This window comes from Aythya fuligula, chromosome 1 (genome assembly GCF_009819795.1).
Source record: "Aythya fuligula isolate bAytFul2 chromosome 1, bAytFul2.pri, whole genome shotgun sequence".
In the NCBI taxonomy this organism is placed as follows: Eukaryota; Metazoa; Chordata; class Aves; order Anseriformes; family Anatidae; genus Aythya; species Aythya fuligula.
The window spans coordinates 19,738,027-19,760,445 of NC_045559.1; the positions used below are offsets into that span (position 1 = coordinate 19,738,027).

The following is a 22,419-nucleotide window of genomic DNA, read 5'->3' on the forward strand; positions in this document are numbered from 1 at the left end:
AAAACTTCAAATAAGGTGGGAAAAAGAATAGCCAGCATTTTAATTTGAAAGGAATGTTCTCCAATGTTTTTTTTTTTTTTTTTTTTTTTTTTTTTTAACTCTAGAAAGATTAATCTCCTCATTTCAGTTTTCATTAAATACTTTTTGGGAAACAAGTCATCATTTGTCTATGACCTTTTAGAAATGTTGTAGCTTTGTTAAAATACTGTACCTATGCCTAATCTAATTTTGCATTTACTATGTTTTAGTGTATTTATAAATGGTGAACTCAGTTTCTGAAATTAAACGTTTTATTTGCAATTTTCTAGTGGTAGTCAACACTGCCTTTTTTTTTTTTTTTTTTTTTTTTTTTTTTAGATGGATTAAAGACAACCATTGAATAATTTAATTGTAATCATACATATGTAATCAGAACATGCTATGTGAAAAGACTGGTTTTCCATGTATCTCTTTGGACAGAGATACACATAGATTCAAGTTCTCTTAATTTTTCTCTTAATTTCACTCAAGGTAATCAACAGATTTATTGAACTCTTTCCCAGGTGACCTTTGGGTTTCCGAGATCTTCCTCTAAGCATTCTGTCCTTTCAAGTATTTGAATTGTTACTCAGTCAGTTACACTTAGACCTGAACTATTTCAGTAAATTATATAGTGCACTTAGGAAGAACTAATACCTTTTAAAATACTGAAGACAAAATGCAGTAATTTGTAATACTATGAATATCCAGCATTTCTCTGTTCTTGTAGGGTTACATGAGAACAGGTACACGTTTTTTCTGCAGTAATAAAACAACTTGTTCTAGTTCATGTATAGTTTGAACTAGGTGAGTTTGAAGCAGTTTATTGAGAAACACATTTAAATGGCTACTGGTTAATTATTATCTCAAATTTTTTCCCTCTACATTTTAACCGTGAATACAGCCTTGACCTTTGTAAGATGTTTAATCTCTCCAAACCAGGAGAGAGGTAGGTGGAGGGTGAAGGAACTTTTCTTGTTTTTAAACAAGGGATAATTTTCACTCAAGACTTGCATATGACTATGAATACAGCCTTAGGCTTAAAGCATTGTAGAGCCACGCCATACCAGCAGGACCTTACTTGAAAATCCGAGTTCTCTGGAAACAAGGATTGTGGCTCCCATGCTTTAAAGCAGACTATACTGTAGCTCCTGCTACTCTTGTGTGGAAAGCTGTAATGATGGCATTCTGAGATAGATAGCCCTCAATTTGTATCTTCTTAGGGATACTTAATTGTATAGTCATGGGTGTTGTCAAAAATTTTCCTGAGAGCATGAAAACTAGTGACTATTTTAAGAAGCAAAACTACTTCATAAAACTACATTTTAAGAAGCAGCCTACTTCATTTGCAAGTGCAATGTACTTTTTTGAAGGGTATTAGCTCTTAAAAATGTACTGTTGCAGTATCAGCTTGGTTATGAATGAATATTAAGCTTATATTAGAGCTTTTTAAGAGACAGTACACAGGTGTAAAAAAAAAATCAGACATGGAATCTCTTAAATAAAAACAGGAGAGACTGGAAGCACAAAGCTGCTATTTTTTGGATGTAAGTCTTGATTCTTCTATACAAGCTATTTCCATTTCCAGTTCAAGCATTGACTTTGAGAAATGAATGACTTCAAAAGCTGAAAGCTTTCATTGAGGTATTGAGGTAAGTTGTAGTATGCATGGGTTTTGTATTGATTTTTACTTTATAAAGATTATTTTTAATCTTAGTGAATGCTAAGCTTTCATATATTGCAACTTAATATATGTGATGAAATTACTTTATTTGAAAACTCTCTTATTTTTACATTATATTCTCCCAGACTATAAGGAAGTGCAAGCTCTGTTAAGTGGGAGCTTTCAAGTTGAGTTTTTTGCTGGACCAGTCCCTGCAGCAGCATAGTTCCCTAACATGTAATGACTTGGTGCATCCCCAACGGTGATACAAACTTTATTTAAACAGTTAATTTTAGTACATTAGCAACTTCAGAAATAAATTTGGAGCAGATGGTACTAGAGATGTCATAGTAAGGATCCAATAGCTTCTGTGTCTTCTAAGAGTAGGCAGGTGTAACCACTACACATACTGCAGCAAGAAATATTTTGCAGTACTGAATGTAGGAAGGAGAAGAAGTAGATATGTGTAATGGTCTTTTAAAAAAACTCAAGTCTTGCAAAGGTGTATAAGGTATTTATTGATATATATATATATACACATACATATATATATTCTGCAAAAGTAACCTGTGAATAATGCTCCTCCCATACTGCCATTCCCATTTGGCCTCTTTTCCTACCCAAGTAAAAATGAAGTCAACCTGCCTGACTGCAGAATTTGGCTGGTGACCATCTACTAGGAATGTTCATGGCTTCTCCCTACCATCCAAGAATACCTTCTCAATTTACAAAGGATACAAATCTCAATATAGAACAGTTTAATTGTGGCATAAGGATGTGATTAATAAAATGTCGATAGAAATGACAAGCTCAAAGCAGATATGTACAGTTGTTGAAATATCTGTCCATTAAAATAGTATTTATTTTCATAACTATACAGAGCTGACAGTAACAAACTGCATTTAGGTATTTCCAAACCCAGGAAAAATAAACCTGTAATTAGTGAATATCACTTTCTAATTACAGATTTACATTTTTTCTTAAAACCAAATATTATAGTCCTCCCACAAGTACATTCATCCTTTGCTTTATTCTTAGCAACAAGGAAGAGTGATTCTTTACCTTCCTGGCAAAACTGACCCCAAACTGCTTTGTTTCATAAAATGAACATACCAACCAGAAATGGCAACCACAGTGATGTCCCCAACTTAAGTATCAGCTTGGATTCCAAAGACTAGCTATGCCTAAACAGTCCTTACTCCCCACCCCCCACCCTTTTTTTATTTTCCTCTGTGTGAACCAATACCTTCTTTTAGTCTTTGGATTTAAATTGGCAGTTTTAAAGGAAAAGATGGATTCCATTTCAGAAAGCATTTCTACCTTACACTTAACTTAAATGGACAGAAATCAAGCCTTGCTATGGAACGAAAAGCAATTGCAGCTGAAATAAAGCAGAATTTCTGAAAGACTGTCCATGACAGTAAGATACGGAATTTCAGGAGAAGAAAAAAAAAACACTGACTGTCCTTGCTATCTTAAACTAAGGTCTGAAACAGACAACCAGAAGTAGCTGTATTTGCTCATGGTAATCTAAAGAGTTGATTTAAGTTGCATATAAAATGTGTTATTTACTTAAGCATAAGAATCATATTTGATTTAAAGAAAATCTTTGCTGTGAGGTATTCTTTGTCACCAAACCAGCAACTTTTGCAAACACCATTGTAATCTTCTGTGTTGTATGTTAAGCAGATAGTGACAACTTTCATTTTAAGACATAGCTGAGACTAATTATGTAACCAGCTAACTGAGAAAGCTGTGGCTAAACAGTCTTGCTGACATTGGTGATAAACTCAGTCTGTGGTTTTGTTCTTTTCCTGCAAATAGAAAGTGAAGTCATTGGTAAAAGAAAGACTCTTTGAATACTAAATTACAAGGAAACTTCTCCAGGGGGGAATTTAAGAATGAACATAATAAAGTGAGGAAGGCAGCACTAGTCTTTTGTGTAGCTTCTCTTGTATCTGGAAAAGTGCTTAGATGCAAGGGAAACACATGCTCACTCACATTGAAATTGAGATACAGTAAAGGAGTCCATGAATTTTATTATCAATCAATCAGCTTTCAGGCTCCTTAGCATTACAGAAAGAAGTAGAAGTGCTTAGGAATAGTGGTATAGTCCTAGAGCAGTTAACTATGGCACATTCTCCATCTTGTAATGGAGAATTCTCCAACGTGTAATCTGTTTCACCAAGGGGATGTGTGACAGGACCATGGATGGAGTAGAAAAAGGAACACAATCAAACTGCTTCCAAACATGTTATGTGCCTATGTTGCACTGATGTATTCTAAGGGCTTGAATGACACGGATGGTAAAGGAAAGAACTTGAGTAAGGTTCCAACTGTTCTCAGAGAAATATTTCTCTCATTAACAGAGAAATATATTTTATGTCTGATCCAGGACAACCATTCTCCAGCTCTCCTCACCCCCACATTCTCTTGAGACCCACAGCACATACAGGTATAAGGTAAATGCAGTATGGATAAAAATATAGCTCTGAATGCTTTAACAGAATCTGTGAATTGGAAATTATTCCTTGATCCTTTTTAGTTTGTAATGGAAGAGTGAGCTGTTTAATCCTATTTTGAACTTGCTTTTACTTTCGTCATCCAAATATCTTCTACCAGTAAGTCCTGCAACTTTTTGCATGCAACATGCAACTGCTTTATTTAGTTTTACACAAGCTCTCCTAAGCCTTATGCTACAGGACAGTGGTTATCCACCATCTCTGGGCTACTCCTGGTGCCACAACATTTTGACATTTGTGCCCAAATCTTTTGTTAGCCCTACTATTTACAGGAACAAATGTTGCTTGTAAGAAATTAAGTCAAGCTTCAAATGTGATGTTACACAACCTTCTATGACCTTCAGGGAATTTCATAAAACATGCTAAAATTTTGTTCTATAGCAGCATTATACACGTTCAATGCATTTTATTTACAACTCCATTCTGTGTTTGACTGTCATAGACACAACATAATTTACAGGTGGACCATACCATTTTTTTTTTTGCTTTGTTTATTTCAACCTTCAATTACTTGAATATGCTTGCTTCATTCCATTATGAAAAGCTGTAGCCTAAGCCAAGGCTATTTGTAATCAGTCAAGACAAAAGGAGTTTTATGAATGTTAATGACAAATTTATTATGTTGAAGTCCCTTTGTAAGTTCCTAGTAAGTTTTCAGACCATGTCTCTTTCCTGTACCACACCTGTAGTAACTCAAGGCTTCTTCCAACCCTAGCTCCTAAAAGCAAACTGGGTGCTTACGCAAGTTTGTAAAGGGAGTGGGAGATTTCCTTAATGTCCTCTTACAGCTGAGGGGGCTTAAACCCATGCTTTCTTCCATGAAAATATCCTGACATTAATGTATATTAAAAGAGAAAAACTCACTTGTGGAAGGTACTTGCTTTAAAGAAAGGCAACACAAGACATACAAGATGAGAGTATTATTTAAAAGAAAGGTGAGATTGGTTTTATTTTCTCTTCAAATGACTTTTTTATTGAAAGTGGCCTTTGGGGAAAAACTGCAGTGATCTTTGCTGCAGTTTGGCAGGTGCCCCTTTCTTATTCAGTGTGGGTTACAGTAACACTCCCAGCCTGTGTTGTAGGGGGCTATACTTACTGACTGTCATGTCAGCTACACAGCCCCTGGTGCTACAGTGTTGCATGGGTCATGATCTACAATCCCAGCCAGGTTTCAGATCGAAGAACTAAGCGCTTTCCAAGAACCACATATATAGCTCAAGATGTAACAGGACCTAAATAAACTTTAGAGACTGCCCAAAACTGCACTTCAGAATCTTTTCTGCCATTTACATATGCACTTTTATTTTCTTTTCTCTCTCCCCAGCATATAAAAGTTACATATATACACACACATTAAACAGGCCAAATTGAGCTCATAGCTTCTACCTTCAGCAGCACCAAGGCTGCAAGCAGTAGTACACACTGTTACCACCGCCAGATATTTGTCTACACCTTGGGCACGATAAATTTCGCTTCAGGTTCTCAAGTTACAGCTTACACTGTGGGGGAGTTATATAAAGTAAATGATTAGGCTTAACATACAAGGACTTACATCCTTACTCAAAAGTTTTCCTTCATAGTGTTCCAAGTTCTCAGCTATTTGCACATTTACTTCCTTCTGTATCATGTGAATTAGTTGATGTCCAAATTGGCTCTGAAGGAAGCTGAGTTTTCTTCCAAAGACAAGTCAAATAGATAATACTTCAATGATTGCAATTTCAAGAGGAGCCAGGGACTGGACTGACAAGTTCTGCAGGTCGCCTTTGCCAGATCTTGGTGTGAGGAAGCCTGCACAACAGCCACCCACAGTGGAGCAGGCTCCACCCCACCAGATCAGTTCCTTGATACATAATCTAGAGGATAAAAAGAAAACATGATCCTAAAAACTGAAACATAACGCAGGTAAATGTAGTTCCTGAATGAAATATGCTCAAAGAGTGGAAAAAAAAAAGTTACTCAATAAGAATTTTTTACTCTTGAGTTCTCAGTCAGCAACAAATAGCTTTCTGCCCATTCTTACTTCACAAATAGTGATTTTTTACACTAGTGCAGTCCCTGTCATGTTACAAGTGGTTCTAACTGAAATGTTAAGTTTTCTTCCTTAGTTTACCCCTTAACTTCTTCCATTCTGCAGTCTAGGCAGACATCCCTAACAAAGACATCTAATAAAGAAGAGATTACAGAACATGCTATGTTACAGCATTTTAATTCCAAAAGGACTATTTAATAAAGAAACAAAACAACACCTATCATCTTCAAGTGTACTTGATTACATATTTTCATAGGTAAACTTTTGTACTGCAAATTAAGATACTGCAGTAGAGGGAAAATACTATTTAAAAAAAAAAGTTTCCTGTGAAATCCAAGTTGTACTGCTTATTCATGAACTATTGGAATAAATATAACCAATGCTCAAGTCTGTTACAAGACAGTGCTTGCCAAGAGGTCCAACTGCTTTTTAGGTGAACCTTTCCCTTTAATTAGTTTGGTAGCCCACAGGGCACAATTAGGTATTGTGATGAAGCTACAATGAATATGGCTTTCCTATGCTGATAACATCATTCAAGTTTCACACAGGCAATCTGACAACTAAGGGGGTTACAGTCCAGCAGATAAATCAAGTAATGCATCTGTGCACATGTAGATTACATATCAAATTATTGCCATAGCACAATCCTGTTCCATAATGTATCTTATACAGGACAATTAGGACATACCTGTGCTGCATTATGAAACAGACAGCTACCCAAACCAAGTAGACAAGTTTTAATTAATAGCACTAAACTTGGAGGTAGCTTCTCTTAAACACACCTAATAATATCTAACTTGGTATTTGAGTATATATGGACTAGGAATGCATTGTACTATTAATGTAAGAAAGAGGACGGAGCTAAATATCGATAAGTACAAAGATTTTCTGTACCTTTTCACAGAAGCTGAATTGCAGTGCTGGAATGACAATTTTCTGTTGTCATACATTATTCAGTCATCAGCAAAGTTACATCAAAAGACTTAAAATTCACAGTCAGGATGATAAAGGAAGTTTTTCCAACAGTACTAATTTTGGCTTTAAGTTTAAAGTAAAAGGAGGTAGTGCAGTAAGGTTCAGCCCAATTTTACTGATGCCAGGTATATTTGCCAGTGGCCTGTGGGTTGTCTTGTAATGTGATATTTGAAGAGGGTTTGTTTCCATCAGTATGTGTGTGTAAGAAAACATCAGTTGGTCTCCTGGTTTAATATCTTCTCTTTTGTCATACCTGTAAGGAATACAGAAGGCTTGTTTACATTCATACAACTGCAACATTCTCAGTCACATCCCTTTTTAAAATCAATTAGTACTGGGAAAGAAAATGTTATTTTTGAAAAGTTTAGGGAACCAGTTGATCCAGGCAAGTCTTTCTACTGTTACTGTGGTCTACTTCAGGACTCCTAGAAAATTTCTCATCCAGTACTCTGAGTTTTGTGGAAAAAGCAGCAAAACCTAAGACTGCAGAAAACTCCGGACTTATTTCTAAGTTTTGTTCTACAAGAACTCACGTTTGAATGAGACTTTTTTTTTTTTTTTTTCCCAAAAGAGTTATGAAACACTTCAGCAGAAACCTCTCTTGTGGTATAGAAACATTAAAGTAGGAGCCCCAGAAAAGAGCAGGGAAGAGGCTTCCCTATACACTGCAGGAAGAACAGCCTGGCAATTATAGTGTTAACCCAGCATTGTTATTTGTTCAATTTCCTGATCTACTAAGTGTTAGTCAGGTCACTTTGGGTCAGCTTTTATAAACCTGTTTGAGTACCTTAACATAGATGTTATTAAATATATACACACACACATATATATGTATTTTATAAAAGCCAACTACTGAGTTTCCAAACTAACATGTCCACTGAGACATTTATTGAAAGGGTTTATATTCAGTCTAGCTGTAGAAAGACTTTAAGTGATGAGAAACCAAGTGACTTAAGCATTTGGCGGGGATGTGAGTAATTCAGGTGTAATTTCAGTCACTGTCTGATCTAAGCTCAGAACTGAGCTGAAGTTTCTTTCTCACAGAGATGTATGAACCTAATTTTCTACATCTTGAGCTTACTGTCCCATGAAGACACTGCACTATTTCGCAACAGTTATTTATTCATTCACTGAAGATAGGAGAGGCGGGTAGAATTTATAGCCCAAAGGCTAGGATGCTCATACTGGACACTTCAGTCCTAATAGAGTCCTCAATCTAACATCTTCAAAACGGGAAAGAGTAAGTTAAATCAAGCCCACAACACTCCATAGACCATTGTTTCCTGTATTTCTGAAAGTGCGAGACCTGGGTTCAAATCTTTGGTCTATATTCCAAAAAGATATTCTATGCTAACAATGGGAAACAGTACAGATGATAGAGGTTAAGTTGCAGGTTACTTACCTTTAGTTTATGACATGACAGTCTCAGGTATCTAACTAACTATACAGAGCGTTCATATTCTGTAAGCCAAGTGAAGAGTGGTGTAGTTCACCCTTCCTGTTGCCCTTTTCTGCAAACTACTCTCCACCAGCTTTTGTAGCTCCTGTTCTTAGGTGCCTGACTCCTCCCACCCATTTCACAAGTAGCTTCTTCAAGTCTGTGGCTTTTGTTACTGCAGTGGACACCAGTAATGAAGTGGTGCAATCCCAACCCTAACCACTCTTAGATGCACCTAGGGATAAATCCTGGTTGCATCTTCTGCCATGTGTAACCTTTTTTTTTTTTTTTTTTTTTTTTTTTTTTTATCTGGCTTCCCACTTGCCTGAATTCTCTATGAAAAACTGGAAACAATAACCTCACTATAATTTTACAGCATTCCCTGAGATAGCAAAGTCACTAACATTTAAGGTATTTAAAGCAACAAGCACTGTAGCGAACTGGAGGATTTGTGTGGATTATTAATGAAATGCAGAAGTAGACCTTGCACACCGAGTAGGTGCTTTCTTCTAAAAATCTTGCATACTCATTTAATCTGCTATTTCTAAAAAGGTTGTAATGCCAGTTAGGATAGTACGTGTGTTCAAGCTGGCAGAAAGAATAAAATACTTCATAGCAGCTTAACTAAGTACTAATTTTGCATTTTTTCATCAGCAAATAAAAGGCCTTTCATCTGGCTGCAAGCATTTCTGAATTTTATTATTTTTAAAATACTTTAAGCTTACATAGCATATTTATTCCTGGTTCAAAGAGACTGCACTAATTGAAGACAAGATTGTAACACCTGTTCTGTGTAAGAATCTGCACCAAGCTTCTTTCAGTCACCCTTTGAAGAAAAATAATGGATCCCTTGAATTTTTCTTGAGGCATATAGATCTAATCTAAGCACACCACTGAAAGCTTTTAACTTTTAAGACACTTCTATTTGTGGACTGTAGTTATCCTGATGAATCATCAGTCTTCATAGCCACTCCATCCATAAATCTGTCTATGAAGACGGTAGGTTAGTTTTCACCTATCTGAAAGACTGTCACATCCTTAGTTAACGAGAAAATGGACAGCTGGTGCCACTAACCCCTGCACTATTGTGCTGCCAGACAACATGGTAGTCCTGTGTATGATGCTCTGTTGAAGGTTTTGCCTGACCCTTTTTTGTGAAACTTTATGATAAATCAGCCCTCCCTTGAGGTCTTTTTATGATGGGGAAAAGATAAAACTGATACAAAGTACCCAATAGCTGCAAAGCTATGAACCATCCATCAGTGACGGGGATATTCATTTGCTTTTCAATCCCACTGCACTACAGCCTTGCAAGCAAAAAGTGAAGGAAAAAAGACAAAAACAAGACATCCAAACAAACAAAAACCCTCACCATCTGAAAAAGCCCATTGAAATTAAGCATTGATTTAGGAGCAAAGTTGCATTTATAGTCACATTTAAGAGTAGTACATGTCTAAATATATTCAAAACCAGAATGTAACATTTTAGCTATCATACATGCTCCATCACTTGTACTCTAATAATTTAATGTCTCTTCCTGACTGTTCACATATTAAAACCTTCTCTAGATTGAACATGTAAAAAAAATGAAATAAACACTGGATTGGTAAATATGACAAATTCAGCTTTTAGCTGTCAGTACCATCACAACATTCACAGAATCACAGAATCACAGAATTTTCTAGGTTGGAAGAGACCTCAAGGTCATCAAGTCCAACCTCTGACCTAACGCTAACAGTCCCCACTAAACCATTTCCCTAAGCTCTACATCTAAACGTCTTTTGAAGACTTCCAGGGATGGTGACTCCACCACTTCCCTGGGCAGCCTGTTCCAGTGCCTCACAACCCGTTCAGTGAAGAAGTTCTTCCTAACATCTAATCTAAAACTCCCCTGGCTCAACTTAAGCCCATTCCCCCTCATCCTGTCACCAGGCACGTGGGAGAACAGGCCAACCCCCACCTCGCTACAGCCTCCCTTGAGGTACCTATAAAGAGCGATAAGGTCGCCCCTGAGCCTCCTCTTCTGAGGCTGAACAAGCCCAGCTCCCTCAGCCGCTCCTCGTAGAGGAAAGCACAAGAAAGCACAACAATAAAGTAAGGCATAGCAAGCTAGATGATTCCTAGTTGTCCCAGAAGCACAGTTTTCCTTCAAGATACTTTTTATCTCAAAACATGCCAATAAATTAACTGTATTTCTTCATTTTATTCTGAACACCTTGGCTGGGAAGAAAACTCCACGTTCTGAATACATCTTAACAATAAACCAAAATCTGTTTGTACTGCTTTTGTTTTGTGCAAGTATAAAGTGAGGCTTCTCGTTTACATTTTAAATTAGAAACTCTGATTTCAGCTGATGAGGTAGGCCTAAGACCAGGAAGTTGTCCTTTTTGGTATACATCCTGAAAAGCAAACAATGCCATTCCACAAAAATCCCCTACTATTCATTTAATAATGATTCTGATTCTTAGTATGGCTTGTACATCACTGCTGCTCATGGTAACAAAGCACTCAACTGCTCTCCCTCAGAGCTAATGAACGTGACCAATAGTTCACATGACAGCAACTTCAGTACCATCTATTTGAAGGATGTTCCACATTAAAATAGACTTTTAATATTAACACATATATAAGCCTCACATTGCAACACATCACTTAAAAACAAATAAAATGAGATTTTCCCACAATTATATATACTGTTCTACAAAGAAAAATGTTCTTCTACTTTTGTTTTTTATAAAATCTAGTGAAATACCAAACATAGCTGTATTAAAGATATTCGGGGGTTTAGTAAGGTACTTTTTTTTTTTTTTAAAACACTATTCTGATATCTTTAAAGATTCTATGATATTCAGGCAAAAAATAACCAATACAATTCAAAAACATTGCAGTGATCAATTCCTCAAGTGGCAGCACTGCATATTTCCAAATTCTTTAAAAATCTCTAAAGATTCACATTGTTCTTGACCTGGCTGAATAAATATGCTGTACCAAAAAACTAATTTGTGATGCTTGCCCTGTGTATATTAAAAAAAATAAAAGAAAAAAGGAAAAAAGCAGATGCTAATCTTCAGTTCAAAATACCATGTTCATAACATACCTCCAATCTGAATTGATTTCTAGAAACCGAGAGACTCCTGTTTGTGCTGCAGCCACATCAATATGAATGGAGACCTCTACATAAACAAAAAAAAACATTTTAAAATTATTGTAAGAACACTCAGATTATTAAATAAACAGAGTAGGAACAGAAAATATACACAAAAACAGTACAAAGAAGCAATGTCCAATACATATAAAGATATACTATCACTAAAGTTACATTTGAAATTAGGTGAACATACCTCAGAACGGCTTTACATACCTGCTGTTGAAGGTACCAACTCATGAAGCTTCTGGATTGCTACTCCTCCGGGATAATTGAAATGTGAAACATATAACGATGTCCCTGAATAGGCAGCATTAACTACAAGATGCATTATAACAAAAAAAGATCCAAGTTTATACAGCCAGGACTTCCGATAGTTATTCAGGCTGTTGAGAGGGGAAAAAAAATAAATAAGACTTACTTTTGTTTCATAATGGTCATTGATTATTGTTATAAAACTTTTATGAAAACCCCACTGCTAGGTAATAAAGATCAGTACAAAATTTATTACAATTGTGTATAAGGAATGCATTTATTATTAATTGCTACAAGACTAGCTTCTAGTGACAAACACATTTCAATATTCTCATTAATAAAGCTATTGAAAGCTTATCAGTAAAACTAAGTATTTCTGTGTTTTTAACTTCTAGCTATGAATGTATTCTCCTCCAAATAAGTTCAGAGTTCAACTTAAATTTGTATACTCAATATACCCAAGTTTAACTATTTAATACAAACTCCGTATTTCATAAGCTCCACTAATTAAACTACCTTCTGAGGAAAGTTATGTTAACAGCATACTAGTACTCTGGAGCGTCTTTTTCTCTGGTGAATAAAATAAACTGAATTGCAATAGCATGATAGAAAAACCAGAACTCTGCTCTTGACTCTGCCATAGACTTGCCAAATTATCCTTCCAAATCCTATCGGTTTTCTTTCTTAGTTTCCCTCACTAGTAGCATGGGTACGATGATGCAGACCTCTTTTCTAGAGCATCTCTAGATCTTAAGATAACCCAGACTCCAAGATAGAAAGACATGCATAAAAGTAGTAGTAACAACTTTACTTCTTTTTTACATTTTCAGAAAGAAAAAAAGTAATTTTAAACTTACATTCGTGAGCATACTTTAGCAGCCACTATGTTGAAGACCGGGAAAGTATACATGATAAAACGCAACTCTTTGTGTGGGAGAAATGAATACAAGAAAATAAAGCCCAGTGCTGGCAAAAGTAATATCCGAGTTCTCTTTTCTGCTGCACCTAAAGGTACAAATATAATGCTGCATCCCAACGCACGAGGCAGGGCTGAATAGAAATACCACAAGAAGGGGGAAGTCTTCAAGGTGAAAAGGAGAGTTAAGGATGCTCTCACTAGCAAGTAAAGTACCTATTCTTTACAGTAGCATACATAAATTTTGCAAATATGCAGTAGATTTTTTCTGTATCTTACAAATACCCTTTTTTGTATAACACAAATCACTTGGGATATGGTTTACCCCCTTACTCTTTAAGAAATAAAAGCAGTTGCCTAGTTACTTGCCTATCGTCCAGTGGAGGTATATCAAACAACGCTAATAATAAGGAAATATAGAAAAATTATGGGGAAGAAACCTGGATTTATACTGGTAGAACACGAAGAAGCAAAAAGAAAAAGTAAACAGAATAAAGTTTAAATTTAAGGAAAGGTCTAAGAAATGGACATTGCCTCATACACTTCAAATAAATTCAACTTTTCATTAAGTATTTTGTCAACACCAAAACTGAGTCTCAGGAATAGGTTTTTGCTTTAACTGACAGTGTTAAAGATCTTTCCCCTCAATGTTTCAAAGGATACTCCCCAGTTGGAACTTTTGTTTAAAACTGTATTATACCAGAGCACTTTCCCTTCAGGCCACACAAGTTGTCTCCAGAACAGAGAATCCACAGCCACTGTTAGCCCTGAAAGAATTAAATACAAATCTGGGTGAATTAAAAAACAGAAAACCAAACAAGCACATCCACAGTGCACACTGACTGACAAGAATAACACAAACTGGAACATGTACTGTAAGCCTCACCCAAAGCCACAGAGTAGGTTGAATCTGTCAGTCTTGTAATGGAAATGCAGGAGAGGGAGGCACTTCTTAATGCAAGTCTTAATAGAAGCATGTCAGATAGGAATCTGATTTGAGATTTTCCCCCACTCCAACCCCAGGTGTGAAATACAATGGTTTAATTAAAGTTCGTTTTAAAAAGAATGTTAGAGCATTAAGTATAATGAATGGTAAGAAATACGTTTTAACTTAAATGATACTAAGTGGATTTTTATTGTAAAGCTGATAAGTTAAGAATTCTGTTACTATTTATTAGGTGGGAGGGAAGAATGATAAGGGATTAAAGGCAGACAAAGAGCAGCAAATCCATCAGTCCCATCTCCTCCACTCAGCTCTGTGAGAATTGCTCTGGTATTTGCAAGCTTTGCCAAGGTGAGATTGGGAGTACTAGTCAAAATTCCCATTGGGCTTCTTACACTATGAGGTACCTCCAAACGCACATGCAATGATCATTCATTGTTTCTACTGTCCACACTGTGCAAAGCACAGCACACTACCAGAGTTCATCATCAGCCATCTGATGACAGCATTTTTATTAAGTAGGCTGGCAGAAAAGCTTACTTATGTGCACAACCTTTCTGGGAAAATTTCTCAAATTATTGCAGATAATCACACAAGCTGTTCAAATTAATGTAATAAAGAAACAGCAAAACAAAAGAGAATTTTCTGAAACCTCAAGCACCCACAAAGCTGAACTGTGACTCTCCCCACAACCCTTTTGCTCAGCATCTATGTCTGTCACACTTCTACTTTATCCAGGTTTCAGTTTGTCATCACAGCAATAGATACTACAGCTGATGATGCACCTGTGACTAAAGACAGGTACTAATTATACTGAACTAAACATGCACATCCAAGCCAGGACTTTAGATACTGTAAGCATCTAAAGGCAGAGGTCATAGAATCTTTCTACAGCTCTGTGCACAATTAGTTCCTCACTCACAAACATTCTAAGAAATAATTATGTTTGTTGTGTTACTAGCAAATGGGATCACACACAAAAAAAAACAAAGCCACAAGGGCCAGGTCACCAGAGAAGACAGGCAAATCTCCAGAATTCCGCTAAATTTAGTATGTGGCTTTTTTTTTTTTTCCCTTAAGCAAATACTTACCCAAACAAAAAATTCCAGCAGGAACAGCATGGGAAAGCACCTTCAAAATGGAGACTCTTTTAGTTAATAATGTTACCAGAAGCATGAGGCCTAAGAATATGGCGAGCTCTGATCTGAAGATTATAATTGCCAAAGCTGAGAACCAAACAAACTGCCTCTGCTTCTGCTGTATCCAATATGTCAATGCCAGCAGCACTGTAAAAATAAAACAAACCTGTCTGAATTATTTGTTTCCTACAAGGTAACGCTTTTATTAATAAAGGCACCTTGTTACTCAAACTTCCCACCCCTTGCCACCTTGGTCTTCCTATTATTTCTGGTCCAGACATTCTCCCTCATCAGAGAAACTAATAAAAGAAATATGTTTTAGAAAAAACAAGCAACATACTATAGCTGGTGATTAAGTAATCAGGAAAAGCATAACCAGTGAAGGAACATCTGGCAACTCTTTCTAAACAGTACATTTAATAGCTTTTGATCCCCATCTCCTTCAAACTTAAGGGAGTACTAAAAGCCTTTCAAACTAAGGCTCATAATTATTATTGCTCAATATCTGCTGAAGAGTTAGGTTTCTCTCCCCAGGGAAGTGGTCATGGCACCGAGCCTGCTGAAGTTCAAGAATCATTTGGACAATGCTCTCAGACACATGGTCTGTTTTTTTTTGGGTGGTCCTTTAGGGGACCCAGGAGTTGGACTCAATGATCCTTGTGGGTCCCTTCCAACTCGGCTATTCTATGATTCTTCTCTTGGATAAGCATATCCTCTATTAATGAGAACTGGAACCCACTTCAAATATGAAAATGAGACTACCGATGATCACTGAGGAAGAAGGAACTCTAAATCCATTTGCATGGTTAGCCAGAGATGCACTCTATCTCCACAGATGAAGTTACCTCTACGTTTTTACAGTTCAAATCACACGATAACACTGACTATACTGTAAAGCAGTCATGAACCCTAAGCAAAATACAAGAGAACAATACCAGTTGATTACTTGTGAAACAGTTAACAGTACAGACACATAAATGAACTTGTATTTTCTAATATCTACAAAAAGGATCTGGAAAGTTTGCTACTATACAATGTTTATTTGACAATTCAATCATTCTTTGTACTGTTTTCAGTTCAGCTCTACACAGGTTCTTATACCAACCTCATGATTTTATTAGCTGAACAGCTTCCACTGAAGCATTAAGTGACTAAGCTAATATCTGTCATACGCAGTTAATTTTTCCTCTTGTCATCTCTGGGAAAAAACTTGTATGTGTAAGGGTAGGGTTTTGATCTTGATTTTTTTTTTTCCTGTCTCTTTAAGTGTACAAACTGCTACATTTAACTCCAGAAGAGGAAGGTGGAGAGTTTGCTGTGGGAGTCTGTTACAGAGTCTCACGAGAAAGCTGTTTCCTGTGTAGATTAAGTTCACAGATTTTCTTTCTCTCTTTTTTTTTTTTTTTTTTTTTTTTTTAACTGCAGGTGTACCTACTGCCTTTTCAATGCCTCTGTTTTATGCAGAGATGTGTACTCAAGACTGTCTGACAAACTCCATGTATATTCAGATTCAATACAACTAGATTCAACAGTCATTGTAAGCATGCACAGTAAAAAAGAAAAAAGCCACACTTGCTTAAGTTTTCTCACCTCATTATCACACCATATAACCAAGTATATATATATATAAATTTGGTCTAACCATACTTTTTTCTATATTTTAACTATCCACACCAGGTTTTTTTTTTTTTATATTTTAAAATTATTTCTATGCAAATACTTACCAAAAGGAAGTGCAAACACATTAGGAAGGGTTCGTGTACAGTAAAACATCAAATGAAACTGAGTAACAGTTATGAGACAAAAGACGGTTGATGTAGTTGCTCCAAACTGCTTTCTAACTTCTTTTTGCAACTTCCATAACGTGTAAATCACACTGAGCCCCAAGCTTCCTCGGACTATTAGAAGAATAAAAGTGGTAAAATATGAGTGATATCAGATTGATCTCTCATGGACAAACATGTACTTAATAGGAAGTTATTAAGAATAATACTCTTATATCTCACAATATAAGCCACTCTAAAGAAGAAGAAGAAAAACACCTACCCGCATTAATTTATTTAGTTTAACCCACTTTTAACTTGCCTGATACTTTTCCACAGAGGTCAATGCTTCTATGCCCAAGTCAAACAATATTTTCTGAAGTCTTCATGCAAGTATACATGAGAATGTATTCTCTGAAGACATTTGCTTCTTCTACACTGTTAGACATCTGTTAGCAAAAAACTTTCTCTGTGCTGCTAATTAGTCCAAAAAACAGAGGTGAAATTTGGCTCTAAGTAACTATAGTTTGCAAAATCCCTCATTACAAAAAAGAGTTTTAATCACTGATCCAAACACTGACCGTTACAACAACGTTAAACATTAAAACAAGTTTGAATATATGTACGTTTACTACTGGACTGAAGTTCTCATACCTATCAGCTGGGAGTAAAACTTGGACATTTTAAACAGAGAGAGTACGTATATTGCAGGGCTGGAAAGAGCAGCGATAAAAATTGGTCCAAGGAACGTTCTTGGGACAACTCCAGGAAATTCATGATGGTCATACTGCAAAAGGGAAAACATAAGTAAGATAGCCAAACCAGAAAGAAAGGAAAATCAGGATAAATCATATTCATGTTGCATTTATCCTACTCATACAGAAGGATGTTGCAGGCTTTAACAGCATCCACAGAAGAACACTTTTTTTTCAACTCACCTTATCCAAGTCCAGCTGGTGGTACACAACATCGTGGATGGCCTGTAGGTTAAAGCTTTCCTCCACTTTTGTGAATGGACAGACAGTTAAATGAACGAAGGCCACAACAATCATCATCAGCAACAGTGGGAATGACCTCCCACTAGAACTCCTCTTCTGAGCCATCCTGGGACTGAAACTTGCATATATTCTATTATTGTTAAAGATTAAAAGACCATACATTAATAAAACATCATGAAGCAAGCAAACTAACAAATGAGATTGATAAGCTTGGTTCATACAGGAAGAAAAAGTACTACAGTACTATACAAGTCTAAACAAAGAATCATTTGAATCACGTATCACAATTTCTGTATGCATTCAATGAATAACATAGATAGTAAAGACATATTCAGGCTGCGTTTCAGGATTTGTGCCGTCTTCTGCAAGTGCAAAGACTTAATTTTCAATCTACAAGACATCAGACAACACAGACCCTATTTAAGGAGACATTTCCCTTTGTGCCCCATACTGCCACCACTGCCAAGAGCACCATCTCAATTATGTCTGTGTTTTGTGGGAGAGACTGCTGTGTAATTTACTCTCACTTTAATCTCACACTGGAATTACACACGATCTTTAGAACATACTATCTCTCTTGTCTGGGACTCTGAAGTTCGTGGGAGAAGAGGCTTGAGAATGATTAATTGTTCAGAACAGAGTACTTTGAACTTTTGAGTTTGCTAGCTTGCCAGTGGCTAGGTCTAGAATCGGCAAGAAAAGGATGAATCCCCCTTGGCACCCACACCATGACTGGGTCAGCATCATCCGAACCCAGACCTTTACACTCCTACTTGGAAATAAAGGCCATCTGTCCCCTGTGCTTTGTTTCATGACTCTATGGTGACCCATACTTATGGTATTAACTGTGATGTATTTTAGGCAACATCGAGGGCACATGAAGCACAGGTATTTTAATGATTATGCAGCTCATCTTTACTAGTTTCAGTTTACAGAACAGTAAAAAGAAGAAAAAGTTCTGTTGCATGTCCATTTTGAGCAAAAACATAGCAGTCTACTTCCTATTAATTTAAGCTTCCCACTTTTCTGAGTTTACAGTTTACTAAGAGATGAGATTTTGTTTGTTACTTGTTTCTCTGCAAACAGAAGAAGAATAAACTTTTAACCTAACATCTTTAAGGTACAATTGGAATTTTGGTTAGAGATGTTTTCTTCTGTGTTTTGGTAGACCAAACAGATGTAAGATAGCTGGCAAATTTATTAAGATTACTTAGCAACTGCCTCCTAGAGTTACCTTTGATACATCCAATTGATACGTCCTGCTCATTAGTAAAAATAAACAGATAAAGCAACCTAAACATTCCTTTTTTTCCACAGCTAACACCAGTTAATCCTGAGATTTATGTAATCCCTGTAAATTGTATGTATCTACATATTAAACTATACATACACACACGCATTCCTACATTTATCATGTAATAATTTTCTACTTCTTGTAATTCCTACTGCTATGAAGCTCTAATCCCAGGCACAAAGACAGAGTTCTGTGGTAAGTCTTATATTTTTTGGATTGATTTGCGATATTAGGAGCCTAAGTAAACACAACATCCCAGGAAGTAGAACGTCTTTTTATCCTGTGCCTAGTATTTTAAAACATAAACAACAGGAAAAAAAATACAGGGATGGATAAAATTAAGTTATGCTAAGGCAGAATCATTTTTCCACAGCAGCAGTAAAAGAAATATTGGACTACCACCAGCAGCACTTAGAGAAGTGCTTGGTAGGAATTAAGCCTCTGTGCAGTGCATCTCGTGCGCATTCTTGCCTCTGGAAAGCTCTCTTGTTGAATTCTTCCATTAGGTACAGAGACATCTCACATTTCTGGCCAAATCCACCCAAGAGAAAAACGGACACTGAAGGATCAGTCTAGCTCAGGCTATACAGCAAAACAGGCATTTGAACAACTTGACTTTCACGTGAAGCAGATGTAGCACAGCAGCAGGTTGGGTTTTCCTCAATGACAATTCTCAGCTTAACATTTCAGATATTTTGGGTTATTTTACAAGGATTTTTGGGGTCCTAGGTGTCAAACAGCTTTATGTTTTCATTCTTAATTACATCATCTGCCTAAGAAAAATGTTACTAGTATAGACTGCTACTGCTATCTTTAACTGATCAGCACATAACCCCTTACTTCTAAATTGCAGTGAAGCTGCATATCCCAAACACAGCTTATCACAACACTCCCCCCGAATCTTGTTGACTCCGGTCCTAGCATACGCCTGAAGTAAGCAAGCTTGCCAGTATACTCTTAGATTTTCAAGATAACTGTATGCATTATACATACTAAATTCCCTGAAGGGAAACACACTAGAAGATTAAAAAACAGAGCATGAAGACAACACCTAGGTTTCTGAGATAAAGTCTAACAAATTTAATGATCATGTCAAGTCTCAAGATAACCAGCTCTGTCAAAAACTGATGTTGGCAAAGCTTAAGATTCAAGTGGAATTTATCAGACAAGTAGACGCCGAATTTGATGTTTAGAATAAATTTGCTACATAAACACAAAATGCATGCAGTTTACAGCTTTTATTTTTAAAATGTCAAAAAGCACAAAAACATAATTTCACTTAATAAAGAATTTTAAATAATGATGGATAGAGGAATATAGTAAGCAAATACAAATATTTTCACGTCATTAACATTCTGACAACTTTTGAAGAATCTTAATCAGAGCTACACAACACAGCAGTACTTATACCTTCCCCCCACACACCTCGCAAAGGTCTGCCTCAAGATTGAATCTTGAAAGGCTGAGATTTTCAATGTGGGGAATTCACCCCTTCCTGGAATTAAGTTGGTTGTCAATATTTTTTTTTCCTCACAAAAAAGCCTAGAACATTTTTTCCCCAAGCAGACTTTTTCAATACTTTTTCTGCAGAAGTGTCATTAGTTCCAAGAATGGACTTCTCATGAACAATCTATTATATTTGGCTCACTTATGTGTTTTGGACACGCTTTGGGATAATTATGTTAAGAGCTTGGCAGCCAACCCGAATGCTGAACTTATTTGCAGAGACTGCATTTCACCCCCTCACATGCTCTGTCTGGGAGCATCCAGGCAGAACCACCAAGAGCATCCCAACACGAGGTCCTCCCCTTTTGGCTTGTGTAGAATGTACACAGTATTATCAATAATTTTTATGTTATTGCCATGCTTTCATAGCTGTTTCAACTTTGCTTTAAAGCTGACCTCCAAAAGAGGTCAGATTTGAGCCTTGTAGTTGCTGGGATCGCTTTTTCTTCTTTTATAAAAAGGAAGATGACAGTTGCTATTTTATATACGTATCTTCATGAGTCTGGGGACTTAGTAAAAGGAAGAAAAAGCAACGGAGATGAAAAATTTCAGCCAAGAAACAAAGACTGTGACAGTACTAGCTACGAAGGCACTACGCAGTCATGTAGAAGATGTTAACTCTTGGGACTGAAGAAGTGACACAGAATGCTACAAATTCCAAAACCAACCAGCAAAAACCAACCCACCACCCTCCCCCACACCCGCCCGGCCGCTAGGTGACCACCGAGGCCATCCACACAGCCTGCGACCCCCCTCTAGCGGCGGCGGCGGGCACCAGCCTACCTCTGTGTCAGCCGGGGGGGAGCAGCGTGCGGAGCCGGGCCACCTGCAGCCGCCCGGCTCTCTCCTCTTTCCTTCAGCTGTCAGTGACCGAGGTGCAGCGACGTCGCGGCTACTGAGCTGTGAACAGAAGAAACCCTTAATTAAGGGCGCTGCGTGTCACATATGACAGCCCTCATTAGCAATTAACACCTTCGTTCTGTCCTGGAGGCCCTCTGCCTTGCTTAGGGGTCGCACAGCGGACACCTGCAGCCGGTCTGTGCACCCCGCGCGTTAATCGCGAAGCTGAGACCGCAGCCCCCGCGCCCCCAGGCCTCTCTCCGCGGCTTCACCTCCCCCCCCCGCGCCCCGCACAGCCGGGGAACGCCTCGGGGGCCGCCCCCCACCCTGGCCCACCTCAGGGACTCGCTTGCAGGAGCCCGCTCTGAGCCCAGGGCGGGGCGGGGCCGGCCGCTGCCTCTCCTCCCCCCGGTCGCCCCCCCGTGTCCTGGCCCCGGCCCTCGCTCACTGCCGCCGCCTCACAGCGGGCGCCGCCGGAACGGGGATGAGGGACGCCGCGCCCACGTGACCCGCCCCCCCGGCGGCCATGTTAGGTGAGGGCACAGCACGTTCCACCCCACCTCCCAGCCACACACGCATCCCCTCTATTCTGAAGCAGCCGCCGCGGAGAAATGGCGGCCAGCTCTGAAGCCGGCGCGGGGAGCGCGGCTGCCCTCACCCACCATGGCGACGCGGCGCTCAGCCGCTGGGCACCACCCCGCCACCCCCGGCTCCCAGCGCACGCGGGGGACTCCGATTGGCCCGCAGCGTGGCGGGCGCCGGTTGGACCACGTCCCTCCTCTCCGCTTGCCTCCGCCAATGGGCGCCGGCGGGCCGAGCGTGCGGGCGGCTGACGCGGAAATCCGAATGGGGCTCGCGGGCCGCTGCCTCCCCGGTTGCTACGGTGGCCGGGGCGGGGCCAAGCCGCGCCGGGCGGGCCGGGCTGTGGTGCTTGGTGCTCGCTGAGGCGCTGAGGCGGCTGCGGGCTCCCCCCGG

General features: G+C 38.3%; 1 protein-coding gene across 4 annotated transcripts; it reads right to left on the reverse strand.

Moving 5' to 3' along the window:
* Positions 1-4,631: 4,631 nt before the first annotated feature.
* Positions 4,632-22,156, reverse strand: ALG12 (ALG12 alpha-1,6-mannosyltransferase). 4 transcript variants are annotated; one of them, XR_004253056.1, is made up of 12 exons: positions 21,781-21,903; positions 21,388-21,504; positions 17,745-17,934; positions 17,461-17,593; positions 16,768-16,941; positions 14,996-15,190; positions 13,625-13,728; positions 12,903-13,126; positions 12,007-12,176; positions 11,743-11,818; positions 7,127-7,460; positions 4,632-6,056 (listed from the first exon to the last, which is right to left on the reverse strand). XR_004253056.1 is itself a non-coding variant. In XM_032183766.1 (11 exons), exons 3-11 carry the CDS (start codon positions 17,907-17,909, stop codon positions 7,229-7,231), a joined length of 1,473 nt encoding a protein of 490 aa, XP_032039657.1. In that variant the 5' UTR covers positions 17,910-17,934; positions 21,388-21,504; positions 22,107-22,156; the 3' UTR covers positions 4,632-7,228. The 4 variants fall into 4 exon arrangements, 3 of the variants coding, with proteins under 3 accessions (XP_032039657.1, XP_032039666.1, XP_032039648.1); XM_032183766.1 differs by lacking the exon at positions 21,781-21,903 and adding an exon at positions 22,107-22,156 and having other exon boundaries at positions 4,632-7,460; XM_032183775.1 differs by lacking the exon at positions 21,781-21,903 and adding an exon at positions 22,005-22,019 and having other exon boundaries at positions 4,632-7,460.
* Between the last annotated feature and the right edge of the window lie 263 nt (positions 22,157-22,419).

Excerpts from the sequence above, each read along its gene's own strand:
- ALG12 (XM_032183766.1), bottom strand. The coding sequence starts at position 17,909 with ATGGCTCAGAAGAGGAGTTCTAGTGGGAGGTCATTCCCACTGTTGCTG. Across the intron at positions 15,191-16,767 it reads TGTGTTTGCACTTCCTTTTG|TGCTGCTGGCATTGACATAT; the intron begins GTAAGTATTTGC and ends TTATTTTTACAG. Across the intron at positions 12,177-12,902 it reads GCTAAAGTATGCTCACGAAT|CCTGAATAACTATCGGAAGT; the intron begins GTAAGTTTAAAA and ends CCCTCTCAACAG.